This window comes from Balaenoptera borealis (assembly GCF_965194805.1).
Source record: "Balaenoptera borealis genome assembly, chromosome: 10".
Lineage (NCBI taxonomy): Eukaryota > Metazoa > Chordata > Mammalia > Artiodactyla > Balaenopteridae > Balaenoptera > Balaenoptera borealis.
The window spans coordinates 10,887,822-10,910,563 of NC_138874.1; the positions used below are offsets into that span (position 1 = coordinate 10,887,822).

General features: G+C 48.3%; 1 protein-coding gene across 5 annotated transcripts in view; it reads left to right on the forward strand.

Moving 5' to 3' along the window:
* LOC309635882 (uncharacterized protein) overlaps positions 1-19,764 on the forward strand; it is a 277,308-nt gene extending 257,544 nt beyond the window's left edge. For 3 of the 5 annotated variants that reach the window (XM_082407729.1, XM_082407728.1, XM_082407727.1), the window contains 3 exons: positions 13,451-13,617; positions 15,909-16,101; positions 17,097-19,764. In XM_082407729.1, the coding sequence (XP_082263855.1) occupies positions 13,451-13,617; positions 15,909-16,101; positions 17,097-17,339 (603 nt within the window). In that variant the 3' untranslated portion in view covers positions 17,340-19,764. Of the gene's footprint in view, positions 1-13,450; positions 13,618-15,908 lie in introns of all 5 variants that reach the window. The other 2 variants (XM_082407730.1, XR_014249080.1) reach the window with 2 other exon arrangements.
* The last annotated feature ends 2,978 nt before the right edge of the window (positions 19,765-22,742 follow it).

Consider the following 22,742-nt stretch of genomic DNA (forward strand, 5'->3'; position numbering starts at 1 on the left):
TTGGTACATGGAGCTTGTCATTTAGATCTATTGCTTTTGCTTATTGAACTTGGGAGCATATTTTGTGTTGCTTCCAGTAACTCAAATTATCATTTGGCTTATAAGAGTGCACTGGCTAAAACCCAAACCGACAGAAAAAAAAAAAGAGTTTGGGAAATAGCTTTCATTATTTCCAAGCTGGAGAAACAGCTTGTCAATCAACAAACATCCAACATTGTGCTTGATACTACAACTGATCCAAGAAATATGCAACAGGATTCTTGACTTCATGAAGCCCACAACCCGCATGGGGTGGTGAGAAAGACCGCACATGTATTTGAAGTAATGTAAAAAAATGAATAACTTTTGCAAACACATTATGTGCCACAATATGCTTCCATATGGGAGAAATTCAGGCACAGGGAAATAATAAAGTCCATTTTTTTCAGGTGACAGAACTAGGAAGAAACAAAGCTGGGATTTGAATTCAGACTGTAGGGCCAAGAATCTTTCCAGAAATAACTAGGGAACAAGTGATGATATTCTATGCCGAAATAAAATTGGGCCGAATTTTGTATGTAGATAATTAGAGAATGGACAAACTATAATTAGAAGCTAATTATGTGGTCACAAACAGCAAACGCAAGAAGATCAATTGAAATGGAGCAGGAATCACATGGAGATTCCTGATGGGGAAAGCTTACAGAAAAAGGAGATCTGTACAAGTTCACAGATAGTCACACATTTTTGTAATATTTTGCTAAACAACAAACACAACCAAGTCTGCATATGTTTGCCCCAAAGGCAGTAAACCGTCTGGTGAGACCGCCATGACCAAGACGGAAGGGCTGAGTCCCACGGGACAGGGTACAGAACATAATGGAGAAGGCCTTTCCTCTGCTGAATCTAAAAAAAAAAAATGGTTCTAAAGAACCTAGAGGCAGGACAGGAATAAAGACGCAGACGTAGGGAATGGACTTGAGGACATGGGGAGGGGGAAGGGTAAGCTGGGACGAAGTGAGAGAGTGGCACGGACATATATACACTACCAAATGGAAAATAGATAGCTAGTGGGAAGCAGCCGCATAGCACAGGGAGATCAGCTCCGTGCTTTGTGACCACCTAGAGGTGTGGGATAGGGAGACGCAAGAGGGAGGGGATATGGGGATATACGTATGCATATAGCTGATTCACTTTGTTATACAGCAGCAACTAACACAACAATGTAAAGCAATTATACTCCAATAAAGATGCTAAATACATATATATATATATATTAGGGAGAAGTCAGTCCAACCAATATTTTGGCATTACAGACCCAGTCTATTTTTCTTATTACACAAATCTTTCTTGCTTTTCTTCCTTTTCCTCCCCTTCCTTCTTGGTCTTAAACAAACAAACAAACAAAAAGCACTGATGGGCTATTCTGACTGTAGCCAGCCCAAACACAACTCCAAATAATAAATATTGGGGTAATGATGGAAGAGCCATTGCTTGGCTGGAGGGAAGAAATGCTTCATTTCATACATCATTTACTACTGTGCTAGGCAGCAAAGCCACAAAGCCAGGAAAGATTTAGAAAGTTAAGAAGGGAGGGGGAAAAACTCCAACAACATCACGATTCCATCTCCATTATCTTGTAAAGTTTACTGATGCACAACAAAGAGGCCATTTATAATGGCACCCTTGACGGTTCTGATTTACACAAGGAAAGAAAAAATGGTGCTCAACAGTGTTTCAGTGGCATTTTTTATTGGTCACAGGCTTGGCTGGAAGTGTAGTGATCTCTCTCCGTGACCCAAAACTGGGTTTTCTAGAGCCCACTTTGGAGTGGGAAGTAAATATCCCACACATGGGCTGTGGATGTCCGAGGTGGCCCCTGAGATGACTTGGGACCTCCATGGCAGAAAAGTAATAGAAACTTACCAGCCAGCTTTGGTAGCCACTATCCATCCCTGAGCGATGACCGAGCTGGAGGAAGGAGATGCTGCAGCCGTAGAGGTGGGGAGGGCAGCTCCTCCTTCTCACCTGATCAGCAAAGCTCAAGAATCCCTGTACATCTCTGCCATCCCCATTCCCTCCCCTCAGAACCCCAGCTCCACTCCCTCCCCCTCCCCCATGTCACAAGTCCTCATAGGTGACCCAGAAGTCACACCCATGCTGTCTGCGTCCCGGAGTCTTCTCTGCAGAGTCCGACCCCCCATGGGACAACTCCTTGACAACCTGGCGTCCCAGCCCTGCCCTGGCCGGCACAGAGGCCTGAGGTTTGCAAGCCAGCTTGGCAGGCACGCGGAGACAGGGCGCACCTGACAGCCCTACCGTGACCGCCTCACTCCTGAGAGGCTGGTGGCCTCAGGCATGGCCAGTGCACTTCGGGGGTGGATGGGATGGAATATTGGTTTCTTGTCCCAAAGAGGAAGTGAGGAAGGCTGGTCCCAGGGCAGGTCGCGAGGGCAGGTCACAACCGCTTCTCCCGGCCCCTGAGCACAGCCTCTCACCTCGGGGGGTGTGCTTCAAAGCAGGTTCCCGGGGGCGGTTCCCCAGGAATCCTCCAGGCTTCCTCCCCCGCCCTCACCTCCGGACAGGCCCACCCAGGGCCCCCAGGACCCCCATTTCAGGAAGGTCTCTCTGGTCTCTTTCTCCCAGTAGCTCCTGAGGTTGCCAGGAAGTCTCCGAGCAAAATCTTGTTGTCTGAGTCCTGCAGACCCCTGGCTGGTGACCTATCCAATGAAATCACCTCCCCTCACTCTTGCTGGCAATTTAGCTGCAAACGTTCCTTTTTCTACCCCTCCCCTCCAGCCTCCCTTGCCTCTTCTAGCCCTTCTCCTAAGGAACCCAATGCACCCTGCAGGAGGTCTCAGCGGAAGGCCTTTTCTTTGGAGGACTTGAAACCTGTGTGCCCCCCGACAAGTTCCTTGAGACCTCAATTTCTCCTCTGTAAACCGGGAGGAGTCTCGTGTCTGTCCAGTGGTAAACGGTGAACAACGAGCTCTCAGAGACACCAACCAAGCGAAAAAGAAACTTCTGATGTTCTAGCATTTGCCAGTTTCCATGGTGTAAATACTTCCATCATGGTCAACTTCTTTTTTAAAAAATAATTTTTATTGAAATATAGTTGATTTACAATGTTGTGTTAGTTTTAGGAGTACAGCAAAGTGATTCAGTTATGTATATATATATACTTTTTTTTTCATTCTCTCCCATTATAGGCTATTACAAGATAACCTGTGTTCCCTGTGCTATACAGCAAGTCCTTGTTGATTATCTTTAAATATAGTAATGTGTATGTGTTAATCCCAAACTCCTAATTTATCCCTCCTCCTGCCATTCCTCTTTGGTAACCATAAATTTGTTTTCTATGTCTGAGAGTCTATTTTTATTTTGAAAATAAGTTCATTTGTATCATTTTTAAAGATTCCACATCTAAGTGATATCTTATGATGTTTGTCTTTGTCTGACTTACTTCACTTAGCATGATCATCTCTAGGTCCATCCATGTTGCTACAAGGCGTTATTTCCTTCTTTTTAATGGTTGAGTAATATTCCATTGTGTATATATACCAGATCTTCTTTATCCATTCATCTGTTGATGGACACTTAGGTTGCTTCCAAGTCTTGGCTATTGTAAATAGTGCTGCAGTGAACATTGGGGTACATGTATCTTTTTGAATTATGGTTTTCTTTGGATATATGCCCAGGAGTGGGGTTATGGGATCATATGGTAGCTCTATTTTTAGGTTCTTAAAGAACCTCCGTACTGTTCTCCATAGTGGCTGTACGAATCCATCACGGCCAGTTTCAAGCTAGTACCATGATGTCGCTGGACGTGCGGGTGGGAGGCGATGCAACAGTGGGCTTTGTGAGCCGGCTGATGTGCAACCCTGAACCTGTCCCATTAGGTCGTTGGATGCTTTAACTAGGTGATATACAGACAGTGTTTAAAGGTGTTTGGTACACTGCTTGGCACACAGTAGGCGTACTTAGAGAGCTGCGACTCACATCAGCCAGGGCTCTCAGCTTCCGGTCTGTCTCCTTGCCCCGCAGAAGGCAGGTAATAATAGATCCCCTCTTCTGGGGGAAGCAAATAGCGAATGATCTTTCAAAAACATTGAGGCGCTCTTTTCCGGCTTCTGATAAATTGCTCTGAGCAACTTCTTGGAAATAACCCAGGGCCAGTGCCTCTGTCTCAGGGCAGCCCTGGAAAGGGAATCATTCGAGGCATGTCCCTCCCTGCCCCCGGGACAGCCGAATCTCTGCCTTGACAGAGATTCAGCTCAGCTGCCTCGGCTCTTGTGCCAATATTTAACCCGCAAAACCCCCTTTTACTTTGAGCAAGTTCCTGATGTGTTTTTTTCCTTTCCTAAGCAACAGCTCTGCTGCTGGCTACATCCAACAAAGGAACAAAGTCACATTGTTCAAAGCAAACAACTCCAGTATCACTTGGAACAGATAAACAATCACACTCCCAGACCTCAATCTCCAAACCCAGCTGGACAAAGCAGAGTGAAAGGCTCAAGGCCGCGAGGCAGCAAAGCACACCTTTATCTGCTTCCAAAAGGCCTTTATCAAGTGCAGTTTTTATGTGGGTTTCTTTCCCCCCCTGACTGTTACTAATATCCTTTTAGAAACTTTGAAAATAGCATGTCTTTCCTTACCGATGGGTTCTGTTCCAGGTGACTTTGATTGATTTTTTTTCCTCGCCACCCCCTGCGTTTTGAGGAGGACAAAAAGGGTTTCTCTTGCTTCTCTGTTGGCTTTTGAAGGTCCCCATAGTGAGACTATCATTTCACCTTTTAAAACTCAGTCTCCCCATCTTTTGGACTAGATGATCATTTTAGATTTGTCTACCATTCGCTGTCCTGTGATTCTGTGAGCGATCGCCCTTTTCTGGTCCCCTGCCCCCAGGGAGCAGGGCTGATTGACAGGAGGATTTTACCACGTAGAAATTCACTGAGTGCAATTTACTACTTGTAGACATGCATGATGACAGACAGCGCACAGCCCTCTGGGTTCTCACTGCTGGGCACTCAGGGAACCTTTGCGAGAACTGCTCCTGCAGGTCACTGGGCTACCTATGGGTCAGGAATCTACAGAATGCAGCCACCCTGCAAAGGTGGACAGTTGGGGGGGTATATCCCACCAAGTAGCAGGGCTTGGCTTGAAAATGAAACCCTGAGCCAGCCCTGAATATGTGGCGTTGCCTCTTGTGCACACTAAAAAAGAAGAAGAAGAAGAAGGAAAAAAAAAGACTGGTTACATGGCAAGCACCTAGTTAGGAATTATTCACAGACGCCCTGGAGACTGCTAACCAGGGTACAAGGGGAGAGCATCAGGGGAGCAGAAGGGATGAGTCACCGTGAGAGCCTGACCCAGACAGAGAACCCCACCTGGAGGAACAGGAGGGGCAGGTCCTTAAAGCCCCCAAGCAAGAAAAGCTGAGTCTTGGGAAAGGAACGAGATTTCTCCAGTGGAGAACAGGGAGGGAGGGAGTTCCAGGGGGAGGGAACAGCTTGGGCAAAGGGTCAGAGACATGAAGTGCCCACAAACCCATGTGGGCATGGCCTTGGCCTGGCATGTGCCCACATTCCCAGGACAGAGGGTGAAAGAACTCATTCTTCAGAGTTCATCTCTTTTAGCAAAAAATTATTTGCCAAGTGCTTTCTGGGGTCCTGGGGCTATGATGAGGGTTGAGGCCAACACAGAAGGAGCATAAGATGCCTCTACCTGGCGCACAACCTTCCTCCCCTTTATCATCCTCAAGGTTCTGCACGAGTCCCTGCTTTAAAGGCCACCATGGCCTGATGGGAGAGTGCCCCCCTCGGACCCTCAGTGCAATTATCGTCTCTATAATTAATCTTTACTCTTAATCCTGACTTGCTATATCTCGTCCACTGTTGTCTTGGACTGGTTTTTACATTTTAAAGTACTATTTAGTGGTATATATATATATATATACACATATACATACAATGGAATACTACTCAGCCATAAAAAAGAATGAAATAATGCCATTTGCAGCAACATGGATGGACCTAGAGTTTATCTCACTAAGTGAAATAAGTCAGACAGAGAAAGACAAATACAATATGACATCACTTATATGTGGAATCTAAAATATGATACAAATGAACTTATTTTCAAAACAGAAACAGACTCAGAGACATAGAAAACAAACTTATGGTTACCAAAGGGGAATGGCAGGAGGAGGGATAAATTAGGAGTTTGGGAGTAGCAGATACAAACCACTGTATATAAAATAGATAAACAACAAGGTCCTGCGGTGTAGCACTGGGAACTATATTCAATATCCTGTAATAAACCATCATGGAAAAGAATATGAAAAAGAATATGTGTGTAACTGGATCACTTTGCTGTACAGCAGAGACTAACACAACATTGTAAATCAACTATATTTCTATAAAAATAAACATTAAGAAAAAGAACTCTTCAAAAAAAATAAAGTACTTTTAGTTCTCAACTCATTTTTAAGTTGACTTAGTTGGAGTATAATTTACATACAATAAGATGCACAGGATTGAAGTGTATACAGTCTGATGATAATGTGTACATGTCACCACCACCCCAATGGCATAAAAGACCCCTCCACCCTGGAAAGTTCCGCTGTGATCCTCTTCCTTTACCACCACCCACCACCCACCCAGACAGCCCAGCCAACCACTGATCTGACTTCTGTTATCATAGCTTCCTCTTCCTCTTCTAGAGCATCCTATGAATGGAATCAAACGGTGGATCGTTTTTGATGTCTGGCTTCTTTTGCTCAGCATAACTTTGTTGAGAGTCGTCAATGCTGAGTGTTATCACTAGTTGGTTAATTTTTATGGCTGAGTGGTAGTGTACCACATGGATACAATAATTTCGCTTTTTCATTCCTTCCCCTGTTGATGGACATTTGGGGTGTTTTCTCTGTGCATCTTTTGGTCTTACCTTTCCAACTAGATTGTGAGTTGAAGGGCAGAGATGTGTCTCGCGTACTCTGTCCCCACCCTGAAAGCACCTCCTCCGGGGTCATGTCAGCCTGGTTCCTCCAACGTGTTGGTTAATTGAATTATATTTGTGGATAAGATGTGGTCCCTGCCTCTTAAGACCTTGTCACCTAATTATAGAGGCAGCTACAAACATAAATCAGTTATTCCAAGACAACACATTTATTCCTTCATTCAGCAAGGTTTTTTTTTTAATGAGTTTGGTTTTTTATTTTTTTTAATTAGTTTATTTATTTATTCACTTATTTATTTATTTTTGGCTGCGTTGGGTCTTCGTTGCTGTGCGCAGGCTTTCTCTAGTTGCAGCGAGCAGGGGCTACTCTTCGTTTTGGTGCGCAGGCTTCTCACTGCGGTGGTTTCTCTTGTTGCAGAGCACGGGCTCTAGGTGCACGGGCTTTAGCAGTTGTAGCTCGCAGGCTCTAGAGCGCGGGCTCAGTAGTTGTGGCGCATGGGCTTAGTTGCTCCGCGGCATGCGGGATCTTCCCGGACCAGGGCTCGAACCCGTGTCCCCTGCATTGGCCGGCGGATTCTTAACCACTGCGCCACCAGGGAAGCCCCCATTCAGCAAGTATTTATTTCAGAGAAGGCAGAAGACATGCCGATGAAGATCTAAGACAAAGGGCAGAATGAGAAAGGTGGTATGAAAGAAATTCAGCAGAAGAGTCCTGGAAACTCTGAGAGCGAAGTGGTGCCTCCTTTTGCTGAGAAGCTCAGGGAAACCCTCAAGGAGGAAGAGCAGATGCTCAGGCCTCAGAAGACTGGACACGGGGAGGCCACGATGGGGCATCAGTAGAAGGTCCAGCAGAGGCAGAGCTGGAAACACGGGGGAGGAAAGGGAAGGCATTCCCAGCGGCAGAAGGAACATGACCGGGAAAGCAGGACAGGCCTGGACCATAGAGGGCCTTGAATGCCGAGCTTGGAAACCCATGAGCAAGCTCAGACACACAGCACGTGCCCATCAGACACTTTTGTGATGATAGAGATGCTTTAACAGCAATTCAGCATCTGTGTTCTGCAAGGCAAGACCGCCACCATCTCTGAATGATTGCATCAGTGTCACAGGGGAACAACAGAAACAGAAAGGGGGTAAGAAATTGACTAGGTCACCCCAAAGGTGACTATCAGGGTCACAATCCAACCCCAAGCAGCAGGTGGTCAATGCTTGGGAGGAGCCAACAGCCCAAAGGGTAAAGGTCAGAGAGAGCCTTGTTTTGGTGAAAGTCAAAGAAATAAGAGTTTGGTTGTTTGTTCTTAAGGGATGGGAATGCAGTGAAATTATTATTATCAATAGCACTACATGATACTTTGAGAACTTTATACTTTTCAAATAATTTCATATTCATTATTCATTAGATCCTCATGGTAATCCTGACAGGTCAGCATGTAAGGTATTATTATTATCACTATTATTCTAGATTTTTCAGGGAAAGAAACCAAGACCCAAAGGGGTTAAGAACGTCTCCACATAATGGAAAAGAATATGAAAAAGAGTATATATATATATATATATATATATATATATATCTGAATATATATATATATATATATATACATCTGAATATATATATATATATATATATCTGAATCACTTTGCTGTATGCCAGAAACTAACACAACATTGTAAATCAACTATACACAAAATTAAAAAAAGAAAAAAAAAAGAATGTCTCTAAAAGAACTTTAGCTAATTAGCCAGGACTCAAATTGGCATCTCTTGAACGAATTTCTGCAACCAGTTATAGGAAAAGGAGAAGGAAGGATTCTGTCGGATAGAAGTGTCTTAAAGACCAGTGTTTCCAAACCAAATCAGCTGGTCTAAAGCTCCCTACCATTCCATGCCCAACACACTGCTGGCCTACGGTGGTCTGAGAAGGGACTTATCGCAAGTCAGGACAGGGATCTGATTCAGACTTTCTACTATGACTACGTGGGAGTCAGATTTTTCTTCTGTAACAAGAGGAGGTTGAAGGTGTAGATCACCAAGCTTTCTGCCAGTGTAGACATTTCTCCGATCGTTAGGGCCACAGTCAGAAAGTGAGTCGTCTGCAGTAAGAACTGGGAGGGACCCCAAAGTCATTTCTGCAAGGGTGTGGGACTTGCAGGTCTGGGCTGCCCACTCACTACCCCAGGCCTAAAGCTTCTTTCTGCTGCCTGATGTTTACAGCCTTGGCTGTGTCCTGCACAGACAGGCCCGTGCAGGCTGTGTACTGTGACCTGGGCCTGGCTGAGAACAAAGAGGAATTCAAGAGGGGAAGAACCGGAGGAGTTCACCTGTGTTGTCATTTTGCCTCGGTTAAATCCTGAATAACCAGGAACCAGAGAGAGAGGGTCAGTGACCCACGGTGAGAAACCATCACTGTAAACGGAGCTTCTGGAGGGGCCAGGGCTCATGCTGCGGATGGCTTTCCCAGACTCCACAGCCTAACTTGGAATCTCCCAAAAAGTGTGTTTGCTTTTGTGTGCACGTGATCACTACGACAGTCTGCTAAACCGTGTGAATGAATCACCTCCTGCTCCCTACATGGATTGGCCCTTGCTGCCACCTTAATCCATGACAACCCAACGTCCGTCCGGCCAACCAGCTCAACCGCCCAATACTTGATGCCCCCAATGGAAACAATCATCTTCCTCCCTTGGCATCCTCACTTTCCTCTTGAAACGTACACAACGTTGTGAAGGGACTCTAGAAATAAATCTTTCCTCAATGAAATTCTCTCTGCACGTGCATTAATTTCCCCAGCCAGGCAGCCAGCAAGCAGCGACCGCCCCTGGTCATCGCTGAGAAGATGAAGGATTATTAAAGGAGGGACCAGCTGCTTGGCAATTACAGCATTTAGGTCGGGAGTACGAAGAGGCCGGTCTGCCATTGCCCTCTGCCTGGTAGGAAGATGCTAACAGCAATCTTCAGCTCTAATTACTGTCTGGTCCGTTTTCTCCTGGACCAAGTGTGCATAAGTTCTAAGCCTGGAAGTCGAAGAGAAATGGAATCCTACCCGTAAACATGACCTTTCAATCACTTGGAATAGGCACCCTCTCTCTCATAAACACTGCAGCCTCGCTTCGAGCAATCTGGAGCTCTGAGCTGTGGAGAGTTGCCGTAGGTAGGAAGGAACTTTAGCTCTGGAATTCAGTTAACTGTCAGCACTGCTGTTTGAGTTCGGATGAGTCACTCCTCTTCAGCACACGGGCACGGGGGCTGTGAGCCGCCAAGATGAATGGTGATTGATAAGTGCTGGAGGACCAGGACTGGACGCCTACCAGAATCCTTCCCTCACCCACACGCGTTTTTACATGAAAATAGAATAAAGAAATAGTGGGAGAGAACGTGTGAGTACATGGGAGATGCTGTCAAGAGTTTGCTTATATCCTTTTCTATTTGTAAGTTTCACTGGCTTCTATGCTTGCAAAGAGCGGGGACTGTGCCGTATATTTCCTCTCTCTCAGTTCACGTCCAAATTAATGCTTAACGGGGGAAGAAAGGATGCTTTCTGGTACCCCACGCACATCTCATAGCTGAGGGGAAGTAACTTGCCAATGAGAGAAAGAGCCGGGGCTCAGTCCCAGAATGGCTGCCGAGAACACCTGCCCTAACCACTGGCTCACGCTGCCTCTCGAAGGGTAGGGTGCACCGTTCTCTGTTTCACGTGTAAAGTAAAACGTGGTCCTGAAAAAGGTAAAGGCATGTTTCCCGTTCTATGCAATAGTGTGTATATGCAATCTACGTACAATATACAATTCATACAATACACAATAGTTCATACAATATACAATAGGCAAAACGTGCCTGGCCCTTTTCCTCAGTCACTCGAATGGTTCAGGCCATGGCCGATTGGTCTGGTCAGTGATGTTCCTTGTCAGTTTCCCCCAGCTCCACGGTGCATCTTCCAGAATCCTCTGCCCCTCGTTTCAGTTTTGTGTTTGCAGATGCAATTTAAGAAACAGTTCAAAGGGGAAAGGAATACTTTGGTGAAGGACGGGAAAATTAACAAAACACTGGTTAAACTTAAAATTCCTTCAAGACTCGACGATGAACATTAAAACATAAGAATAGACAATCAAGGTGAATTTGTCCACCATGCTTAGAAGGAACAGGTTGGGAATGTCACATGCCTGTGAGAACCAAGTCACGGTGGCCACGCAGGCAGATGTACAGCATTCAGGGGGCCCGAAAGGATGAAATAAGATACTCTGAACACATGAGAAGTGCCTGCTGTGAAAGCACTGGCCCTTTTGGTCACACATTTTATAAACTTCAGGTAGATAAGAGACGACAGTGAGAAGAATGACCTCAGCGTGGTACCCTCACGCAAATCAGAATTTGGGTATGGCTGCTCGAAGGGGCAGAAATTTTAGGTTGGGTCCATTTTATACCAGAACTCCCCAAGGCGTCACTGTATCGCTGGGTTTTGCTTTCTTCGCCTTTGTCTTTGCTATCTCTCCCTGTTTCCCTACAAAACCAAACATACTTGCTCTCCCAGCTTCACAAAGAGAAAAAACGATTCCAAGAGGAAATCACTTCACAGCAAGTGAGCCCTGGGAAGAATTCAAGAGCGAGGAGCTCTTGTAATGAGATTAAGGGAAAAATGCTTTTGTGCTTCCAACTCGGACCCGTCCTCAATGCACGAAAGGAGCCAAAACAAACACCGGCGTTGTTTTGGGAAGGAAAAGGTTAACAAGCTATGAAAACAAAATTAGAGATATTTTCAAAGCATGACCCTCGGCAGGATAAGCAGAACGCAGTCTGCAGTGTGGCAGCGTCTCCCCTCCTGTCGTCTGACGTTTCTCCTGCAGCTCGGGGGGTTGGGGGTGGCGGAGCAGCCATGGCTGTGATGCTCTGAACGGACCACAAGGACGCTTCACTGTCCGTGGCAGATGGGCCGCATCCATCGGGCAGAGGCCTGAAAGCCTGGGTCCCGGGTAAAAGGGCACACGGCTCCTTGGTCCCTTCTTAGAAATGAGCTTGGAAAAAATTCTCTGTGGATCATGCAGACCTTGGAGCTCAAGCTTTCATCAACCCTCTGGCAAAAGCACGAGTCTGCAAATGGAAATCCTGAGCTTGTGTCCAGACTTGGGTCTCAAGATGGCCCCGAGGACAAGACCCGTGCCTCAGTTTCCACATTCGGTCAATTAATATTTTATCAGGCACTGACTGTGTACTGGGCTGAGGGCTTCCGGCTGTGGATATAAGGTTGAAAGGCCCCCATCCTTGTCATTAAGGGGCACACAGTGTGGTGAGGAAACGGATACAAGTGGATAGTTATCATTGTAGTATATGAAGCATCTATTGCTAATTTTATCAAATGGAATGGTTTTGACTGGTTTCCAATTACAGCAGTAATGGGGGTAATGCCAGTAGACATTTGATACTCAAGTGGAATGGTGTGTGTGTGTGTGTGTGTGTGTGTGTGTCTCTGTGTGTGTATGTGTGGTCAGACGCCCATCACCCTCTGTAGGGACGGTGTGGCTTCTTCTCAACGTCTCCATGATTATTTTCTACGCCAAACTTCACAGCCATGGCTGGTGATTCCTAAGATCTGAACTGATGAGATTCATTTCCACGCATCACAAAGTAGAAATATCAAAAGGCACACAGGGCAGCTCAGGTTCCAGGAGGAAAGGCCGTGACTTATCTAAAATGGGAGCTTCAATCATTGCCTGACAGCTCTGTCCTTTTTCTAAGACTTGTAGTACTTAGCCAAGAAATTTGGTAACACTTGATAGTAAATTTGCGGTGGAGGCAGATAGAGGAACAATTCTGCTGTTCCTTCCTGCTGAATTCCGGGGAAGAAGGACCAGTAATTCACCTTTGGGCCCTCTGGTGAACTTCTGGTTAAGTGTTAGTTCCCAAGAACTTTTGTTAACCCGATGTGAAGTGAATCAGGCTTTTTATTTACAGATCTGTACACAAGATTTGGATTCTCCCTTCAGATAAAGTACTGGTTTCCAATTCATTGGAGTCCTCAGACATAGGTTTCTTTGAATGCATTCAGCTCGTGATCATCTGGAACAAAAATTACTCACCCCAGGCCAGCTTCCTCTCATGTTCTGGGTTACTTCCCTCCTCTTTTCCTGCCCACCCAGGTCCGGAATTTCTATTGTATCGACTACTATGGCACTTCATCCATATGGTGTCTTATGGGAAACAAGAAGTTTCTTACCTGTTTTTGTTCCCCTGATGAATGAAGCTTATACCTGAAATCTTAAAAGACATACTTATTTATAGATGTCCTAAAATACTTCCCACATTCAAAATACATCCAAAGGCCTTCTTGGCATCTCTGCGAGGCTAACAGACGTCCCAAACTCAACATGTCTGAAACCCAGCTCCTCGCCCCCCCAGCCAAGCCTCCTGTGCCCGAACCTGACACATCTCAGCTGGGCGGGAGGCTGGGGGGAGGGACTTTTCTAATAGTTCAGGTCCCAGACCTCGGAGCCATCCTTGACTTCTCTCTTTCCTTGATACCCAGCGTTCGAACGGTCAGAAGACCCCTGAAAATGTATTTCCTGGAAAAACATCCAGGGTCTGGCCACCCCTGTTGTCACCCCGAGCCAACACCATCTCACCATGGATTCTCCTGGACCCCTACACTCTACCCTCAACATGCCAGCCAGAGTGCCCCTTGGAAAATATAAGGTGGGTGCTGCGACACCTGCTCAGAACCCTGCAGAGGCTTCCGGCTCATTCAAGGAGGAGCTGAAATCATCACACCCACCTCCATTCTCTCCCAAACCGTGTCTCTGAACTCACTCACTCCACTTTAGCCACCCCGGCCTCCTTGCTGTTCCTCCAGCAAGCCAGAAACAGCCCCACTGTAGGACCTCTGCCCTACCCAGTCTTTCTGTCTGGAACTCTCTCCCCCTCGGGGCTCTGGCTGAGTCCTTCACTGAGCGCTGGCTCTGATCCCCCCTGCCCGGTGGGCCCACCCTGACCTCTGCTGAACTCACCTGCATCACCAGCGCCATCCTGCCTTGCTCCAGCATCCCTGGTCCTTCTTCTCCCGCTCTGGTTTTTATTTGTGTTCTTCGGGATTTCTTTTTTCCATAGCACCCCCCACCCCTCACCTCCCACGAGGTCCAGGATCTTGATTTTATTTACTGATGTATCCTGAGTACCTCCAGGACTAGTGCCTGCCTTGGTAGGTACTCAATAAATCTTTGTCGACTGAATGGATGACTCGGGGGCTTGGTGAACAGTGTTGGAAAGAGCAGGGGTTTGAAACCAGGTGGACCAAGGTTGACGTCCTGCCACTTACTAGCTATGGGACCTTGGGCACATCACTTTAACTTTTTGAACCAGTTATATAAAATCATGACTGTAAAGGCATCTCAGATAGGGCCTGATGTATATAAACACTCCATAAATGGTAGTTATGATATTGTTATTACTGTTGTATATGCCGATACCTGCCATGACCCGGCAGCAACCTCAGGGAACAATCTATTTAAGCGTCCCCCACCGCCCCAGGTAGGACCATAAACCCAGGACTGGGCGGATGATCTTTGGCTCCTGCCCGGCATCCCTCCTGCCCAGCCCTGCTGTCCCTCTGTTTAGGAAGAGGGAGGTGGTGAGAACGAACGTAACTGCCGCAGCAATAATGGGCTCGGTGACATCGAACTCCAACCCATACCACTTAGACTGCAGCTCTGAGAGCAGGTCAGTGGCTGCAGACAGAGTCGGGATCCAGCCTCTCCATCCCCCTCCAGCTGGTCCAAACTGGCTTCATCATCATCATCCTTATCATCATCTCCAGGAGACAGCAAGTCGGACACAATGGGGGTCCAGTCTCAGCCCTGCTGCTTGTTTGGCAAGTGGCTTCGGGCACGTACCTCCCTGAACCTCACTTTTCTCATCTGTAAAGTGGGATAATAATGCCCTCCTCAATGGAATCTACGTGAGAATTCAATAAAATTCAGGGTGCCTTGCACTCACTAGGGGTTTACCATGTCACACCTGATGGTGTGAGAAGACAGTCCTGCCCATGAGAAAACCAGTACTCTGAGCATTTTTCAGAAGAAAATTGCTAAGTAATTGAATAGGCCTTGTCTGGAGGTGGTGAGGTAACTGTCCCTAGAGGTATTCAAGAAGAGACTGGACCACCACTTAATAGACTGGATAACCAGACTCTTACTTAGGCCTCTTCCCGTCTAAGGTCTGTGATGGCAGTGAAGTTGCCCTCCTCAACCGCTGCTCCCACAATAAACTTGACCAGAGCTTGGTCTTCTCAGTTTCTTCTGCCCTGGAATAGTCACTGTGGGATGAAGGCACAGAACAAGGGCGATGCTCAAAGTATAAATATGATGGACCTAGTAAATCCATATTATAGTTGCAAGGTTAAATAGAGCGATCTTGAATAGGCAAGTGTAATAAAGTGTGTTTGGGGGAGACATCCAACACCTTCCTGCTTTACTTAGGGAAAACAGGCCTAGAGAGGCACTCTGAATGATGGAAAGGTATGGGCATAGAAAAGAAGATAGGGCAAATGCCTTCCATTTTGGAAAGTGTGAGAGTTTTGGAGATGCTTCACGACAGCTGAATATGCAGGGGTTAAAAAAAAAAAATGCATCTATACTAAGAATACTTCAGAAATACAGAAAGCCTAGGCCCGAACTCACACTGCTGTTATCGTGATGCTTCCCTGCAATTCTCTGCATCGCCACCTCCCCGCCCCCATCCAAAGTGGTCCATAACTGGAGTGTGTTGCCATAGCAACAGGCTCAGTAGGGGAGCCACTCAGCAGTACCCAGTAATTCACATCTGTGCTTGTGTCTATCCCTCTCTCTCCTCTCTCTTTTTATCTGTAAATGGAAAGCAGCTCATGAGTGATGTCACCTTGAAGCTGACAGTTCCTAGAGAAAAGGAAGAGGAGACTTTCGTTGAGGGGGGTATTCCCCCCGCCACACAGAGTTCTTTTTCCCTCTCCACAGGTGGCACGCCCTCACATGGGGATGGAAGCAGCTGCCTCACAGCTGGAAGTACGTGGAGCCCCCAAGGATGCCTGGGAACCAGCCATGGCATCTGACCTTTGCTGCAGGAGAGGCTCTTCTTAGGAGGCGAAGGAATTGGCCCGCAGGCTTTTACAACCTCCCTTTGACTTCAGGCGGGGTCGGACAGGTGGAGGTGAGAGCAAGCCCTCCCCGTCCCCACTGCTGTGTCCACACCCTTTCCTTGATGCCCTTGACTGCTTGCTCTTGCCTCTCACCTTGATCTTTTTCTTTCCTTCCTCGTTTTTAAATTTTCTTGCTGCCTTTCATACCAAGGCCCAAAGCAATAGAGGACCGAGCCGGCCGGGTCTAGGATGGGGCCGTTCAAGGTTGACTTGGGGGATGCCATTTGCGGAGCGATTGTTCAGCCCCTTGCTCCTCCTCCCTCTCTGCTTTTGCTGGATTCTGTGAGGTCACAAGCAACAGTTGGGGTCAACCCATCCACCTCTTCTTCACCACTTTTCCTTCCTGTAAGAGTAACCATCCACTCATTCTGGTCTGTGCCTGATGGAACACGAGAAAGGCACCCAGCATCTCTTAAACAGCTGATCCCTATAGAAGAAGTTATTTTAACATGCCTCCTTTCCCAAAATCTGAGTGTGATGGGGTCGTTGTGACAGCCTGTTTTATAGGGAAATCATTTGTTGGTGTGGTACAGAGCTTGGGTGATTTCACGTCTCTATTGCTTTGCTGTCCCCATTCTTGCTTTGAAAAAAATCGTATCTCTTTACTTCTTAAATAAGCTATGTAAGTGCTGTTAGCAAGGTTTAAAATATTCCAAAGACTTTATTGTGAAAAGTCTCCCTCCCACACCTGTCCCCCGGACACCCGTTCCTCTTCCAAGAGCTAACCAATATGACCAGTTTGTATCAGGGCTACTTTATGTGTTCGCAAGCAAATGCGTTTGTGTATTTTATTTTCTCTTTCCTTTTAATATTGATGCCTAAAAAGTAGGGTTTCGGGATTTAAAAAGCTGAACATATCTTGACCTGTTTTGTAGCCAATTTACTTTCTTGATGAAGTCACTACTTTGTTCAAGTATCTGTTTATGGACTAAGTGAGTAAATTTTTGTGTAATCACAGACTTTTTTTTAAATTTTAAGAATCACCTTTCTCCCTGTCACTTCCCAGGAGGACAGAGAAGGGGCACAGAGAACCAGGTCGCATTTGTTCCTTTCTGCCGGGCAAGAGGCAGGTGTGCAGGACTATTTATCAGGCGGAGATGGAGGGAATGGTGGGAAAATGGCTATTGCAAGCCTCGAGCCGGTCACTTGGGAGAATCAGGATTCGTCTGACAAGTTCCAGTGGCAGGGAGAGTTCTGGCTGCCTTTCCGGGAGAAGCTGGGGCCTTTGCAGTCTTGTCTTCCTTCATGAAGGACAGATCTGATAGGAGGTGGACCAACATCTCCCGGCTGCACTTGGAACGCGGGTGGGGAGGGAGTTGAGGATCGACCAGACTGCTTCTTCGGCTGTAACTGGCTCTGTTCATATTCCAGTCAAAGCTGCTCAAAATGGCTCATGTGGGCAGACGGGGCCTGAGTCAGCCCATCAATAACATCCACCGAGCGCTCCCTGGATACAGAGTGCGGAGCTCAGAGCTGTGGAACCGGAAACAAGAAATATACGGTTCAGTCCCTCCCCTGAGGAGCTGAGAATCTTAGGGAAACAGGAAAGACAGATATGCCTGAAAAAAGACTCAAAAGCCCATGAACACAAACACAGAAACCAGGACAAATGAACGCATGGGGGTTGTTGACAGTGTCTGTGGTCCAAGCCAGGCCTGGGACAAGCTTCCTCCCGTGGATTCTCTTTTGGAAAAGGGAGCAAAGACCCTCTGACACATTCCCACCTGTCCAAGCGACGGGGACCGTCATGAAGGAAGAGGATTTAGGCTTTGCAGGAACAGGCCTGGGATGGAATCTCTCTGCATGGCTAGATGTATTACCTTGACCTGTTTCTAAACCTGTCTGAGGTCAACCTCCTCATTCGTAATTCGGGGGCAATCCCACAGCTTAAAATTGTGGTGAGATCAGAGGATGCAAAGTGCCTGCCCAGTGCTAGCATAGGATGGGCACTCAGTGGGTGGCTGGCAGTATTCATCATTATTCTAGAGATCGTTCTAGACTCGCACCCTCTGGGTATCCATATGGAAAAGCATCTTGCTCTTCTCTTACTTCCCTCTTAGTGGATGGCTCTCTTCCTTTCTTCCTAGTCTCACCTCAATCCATCTGCTGGTCTTCGGTCGGCAGGGCTGCCCACCCGTCAGGCCAGGCCTGGTGAGATCGGCCCCCATGGATGGGACCCAGTGTTGGCACCACTGGACCAAGTCAAGCAGGAGGCATGTTCTGTCCCTGGAGCCGCCGGGCCGTGGGAGAGAGTTGGGATGAGACACCAGGAGACGGAGCCAGGATCAGCTGGAAGGGCCGCTGGCGGGTGGCACTGGGGAATGGGGAGGACGCAGGGCCAGGAAGGCAAGAAATGACCATGCCATTTAAAGGGAGGCCATTCTGGGAATTCCCTGGCGGTCCGGACGTTAGGACTCCACGCTTTCACCGCCCAGGGCCCAGGTTCGATCCCTGGTCGAGGAACTGAGATCCCACGTGTCTCGTGGTGCCACCAAAAAAAAAAAAGTGAGGCCACTCTATTTAAAAACAGAAGTCACTGCGGGCTTTTCAATGGCTTGGTGTATCTTTGAATTAATGCCGGAAAACTAGGATGAAGTTGCTTTGCTAATCTTGCTACCACTGCCACGACCGTCACCTGGCCCGGCCTCCTCGCCCCTCCCCTGAGTTACTCAGCAGCCTCTTAACCGGCCTTCCCTCTTCACCCCTGCAGCCTTGTCTCAGCTCCATGGCTGGAGTGACCTGCGTGGATGTGAGTGGGACCTTATCCACGTCCCATCTCCCTCAGAGGAAAAGCCTCAGTCTTTACAAGAGCCCACGAGGCCCTTGACCAGCTGGATCCGGTCACCAGGCCTGCATCACCTACTTTCCACTCCCAGCCCTCCCCCACCCTCCCCTCCAGCCCCCAGCCGCCTCCTGGCTGGTCCTCGGACACTCCGGACGCTCTCCTGGCCGGGGCTGTACACCGCTGCCCTGTGGCCAGGCACAGCCCCGAGGTCCCCCCGAGGTCCACACGGCTCACTTGTTGCCTCCTTAAGTCTTTGTCCCACCTTTACCAACAAGCCCGCTCTGATCGCCATGTTCCATCCCACCCCGACCCCTGAACCCCCATTCCCTTTATTCTGCTCCATTTCTCTCCATGGCAGTTATCACCTTTTAACAAACGATTTTATTTTCTTAAAAAAAAAAAGAAAAAAGGTTACTCCTTTGTGTGTCGTCCTTTCTAGAACATAAGCCCCATAGGGCAGGGATTTCAGTTTATTTGGTTCACTGACGTATCCCAGGCACCTTGAACTTGGCACATAAGAGGCACTTGATAAATATTTGTTGAATGAATATTATTTTATTTCTACTACTACTACCACTACCACTGAGACTAGTTTGATTACCTACCACGTGCCAGGCTCTGTGTGGGCGATTTCATATATTAGTTCAGACCCAAAGTTGTCAGGCAACGATTATCCTCATTTTACACATGTGGAAACTGAGGATCTGGGAAGTTTGGCCCCTTGACCCAGACGACTGAGCCGGAAAGTGGCTAAGACGGGCCCTGAAGCCAGGTCAGCCGGGTCTCAGGGCCTGTGTCCCTCTGGTGCATCATCTCTGTGTCAGGGTCGCCTGCGAGGAAGTCACGTGCGGAGGCACCACCCACATCAGGCGATGAGGGGCCCTAGTGTACCGCACAGCAAACCCAGCGGGGCATTGCCAAGGCCAAGGTCATGGTAGAGCCCCTGCGGCACCGCTGCCATGACCCTGCCAGAGCCCTCTGCCTCGTTGGGACCCCAGTAGGCGCCTCCCACCCGGGCTTCCTGCCCATGTGTGGGCTGTCCCGAGGACACCTCCACACAGCAGTCACAATGACATCTCACCCTGCGACCCAAACCCTCACTGTCCTTCGTAAAGCCTGCTAACGACTGGGGTCTGAGCCTGTTCCGAGCGTACATACACCGAGAGCCCTTCCGGCTCCTACTAGCTTCCCCCATCCTGGCTCTTTCTCATACACACCAGGCTCACTTCTGCCCTGAGGCCTTTGACCAGCCGCCTTCCCTCTGGATTGCTGCTCCCCAGACCTTGCAGAGCCAGCTCCTTCTCCCCCCAGGCTTAAAGGTCACCTCCTCCGAGAGGCCTTCCTTGACTGCCTGGCACCCTCTCCTACCTGTCTGGTTCTCTTCGGGGCAGTAAGCACCGGGCACTCTTCCCTGCCTGACAGGCGTGATTACTGATTTCTTCTCGGTTCTCTGTCCCCTAGACTGGGAGCCCCCTGGCAGCAGGCACTTCCTGCCCTCCGCCGTCTCTCCAAGCTCGGGGCAGTGGGTGCTCATGAAAGAAGGCCTCCCAACTTGAGGAACTACAGCCCGGGCCCTCTGGGCGCAGGGGGAGAGCTGGGTTCCCAGGGAGGTTGTTTTTGGTGGCCTGGAACTGGGACAGCATTGTCTCCACCGTGTCCTGTGAAGTATCTGAGGGCACAGGCCAAGAAGCTGGATTTCCACAGGGAGGCCTGGAAATGAGAGAGAAAGCCTGAGCGATCAGGAACCAGAAAGATGTGGGGAGGAGCCAGCCAGGATGGAGGGGAGAGCAGAGCGAGAGGACCACCCCCAGCGTGGCCCTGGGCTTCGGGCGTCACGTCCGAGTCAGGGTCCCTTCCCGTCCCAGCGCCCCTCAACACACATGTACCTTCCGCTGTGTCGCAGGCATACGGAGAACGTTTTTCCGTTGACAGTTTGAAATGATCATCTACAAAGCTAATCTTCTAACTTGTGATTGTTGATTCTAATTCCCAATCTAGTGCTTAAATACTTCTGTGAGTTCTAACGAATCCCACAGATGCATATAGACACAAACAGACCCGTTCTTGCATGTATTCACAGGTGAGGATGCCAGAAAGAACGATGGTGAGATTTTCATTATTTGTCACCAGTCAAGGCCACTGGTCCGGGTCACTGTACAAGCATGACTCAGCACCAGGGAAACACCACTAGTCTCTCCTAGCTGCTCTGGTTCTTTCTGTTTTTTCTTCTCCTGCTGGTCTTACTGCATTCCCCTTTGATGGTGAAAGAATTGGATCAATGAGGGCGTCAGAGCATTTGTCTGGCTGGGCCTTTGTCACCGCCGGTGTCACAGCTGATGTGGGTCTGATGTGAAATGCTGGAGGGTGACCAGTGCCTCCTTTGTTTCTGGTGATTCCTTTTGTTTCGTCTTCACATTTTTGGATGTTGGGTTTTGAACATCAGGAACAGTGTACAGCGAGGACGGGTCTTCCCTCGACAGAGATCTTGGCTCTGAGAGTGTTTTGGAAATGGTGAAGCACACGCATTGTAAGGAGTTTTACGGGTGGTGGTCATTCCTCCTGGCAGTTGCCTGGTCCTGCTCGGCCCATTTCTTCTCCGAGTTGCAAAGACCCCAGGCATGGCTGACTACTATCTGTGCCAGGGCCTGCATGTCTCCAGGAGAGGCAGGTCTGCAGCTTCCCCTGCCCTTGCTGGGAAGAAGCCCCTGAGCGCCCGAAGCTGGCACAGGGCTCTCGGGGGCCTGTGGCTTGATGAGCCTGTACCTAAGGAAGGCTGCCCCGGAGGAAGCAGACATGCCTCAGTTTATCCTGAGCGACCAGTCCTCAGCTCAGAAGCCCACGCTCTCTGGTCTGCAGGAGGCCCCAGCTCCCAGCGCTGGATGGGATTCCCTACCTCTAAGGTACATCCAGCTAACCCACAAGTTTCCACACGTGGCCTGAAGTGTGTATGGCTTAAAACATAGCTGTAGCGTGTTCCCTGAGAGTCGGGCCCACTGTTTCTGGCTTCAAGTGTGTCCTGAAGACCCCTCCTCTGTCCTGGGGACAGGCAGGGCACGGTTGTCGTGGACTGTTGTGCAGGGTGTGAAATAAACGTCTCTGGGGGTGCCGTGGACCAGGACCATGGCCCTGCCCTACTGTACGTGGGAGATCTGGGCAGGAATCGCCACCAGACACTGTTCTCCTTAATCGCAGGTCATACCTACACATCAGAATTCTCCCAAAGAATCAAGTCTTACTGTCTCCATCACTTTTCTTGAGCCCGACTCAATTGGGACCTCCCTCAGGTCACCTTGCCTTCCACGTGGCTTTGCACAAAGGTGATGTGTAATAGATGCACACAAACTGGGCAAAATCCAGGCAGCCGAAGCCAGCCTGAGACTTCTGCTGGAGCCACTTCGCTTGCCTGATGTAAACTGCGTCTGATTCGACACAGACACAAAGGTGATCTGTGACTTAGGAAACGGCCTGGCCCAGCATGACAAGGTGCAGGGCCGGGAGAGTGTTTCCCAGTCTGTCCACTCTTATCAGCCAAAGGGTGTTTCTAGAACAGGCAGGGGAGGGCATGTCAGGGGTTGAATAGACCGCTTTTATTCTTTTCGCTTGATACTTCCTGCAGTTTTACGTTATCTCACGCAGTTAGAAGGGGATGTAGATAATATACATGTTTGCCTTTTCCTGATTACACACAGTATCTCTTGGCTAAAAATCTACACTGGCCACAAGGATACATTCTCGCTAAAATATTAGAGACTTTTCTCATTATCTTTAAAAACAAAAAACAACTCCCTCGCCCAGCCTTTCCACAGTTATCTCACAGAAAGTGATGTGAGCGTGCCCACTACTGCCATACAAGCCACAGTTCGCAGA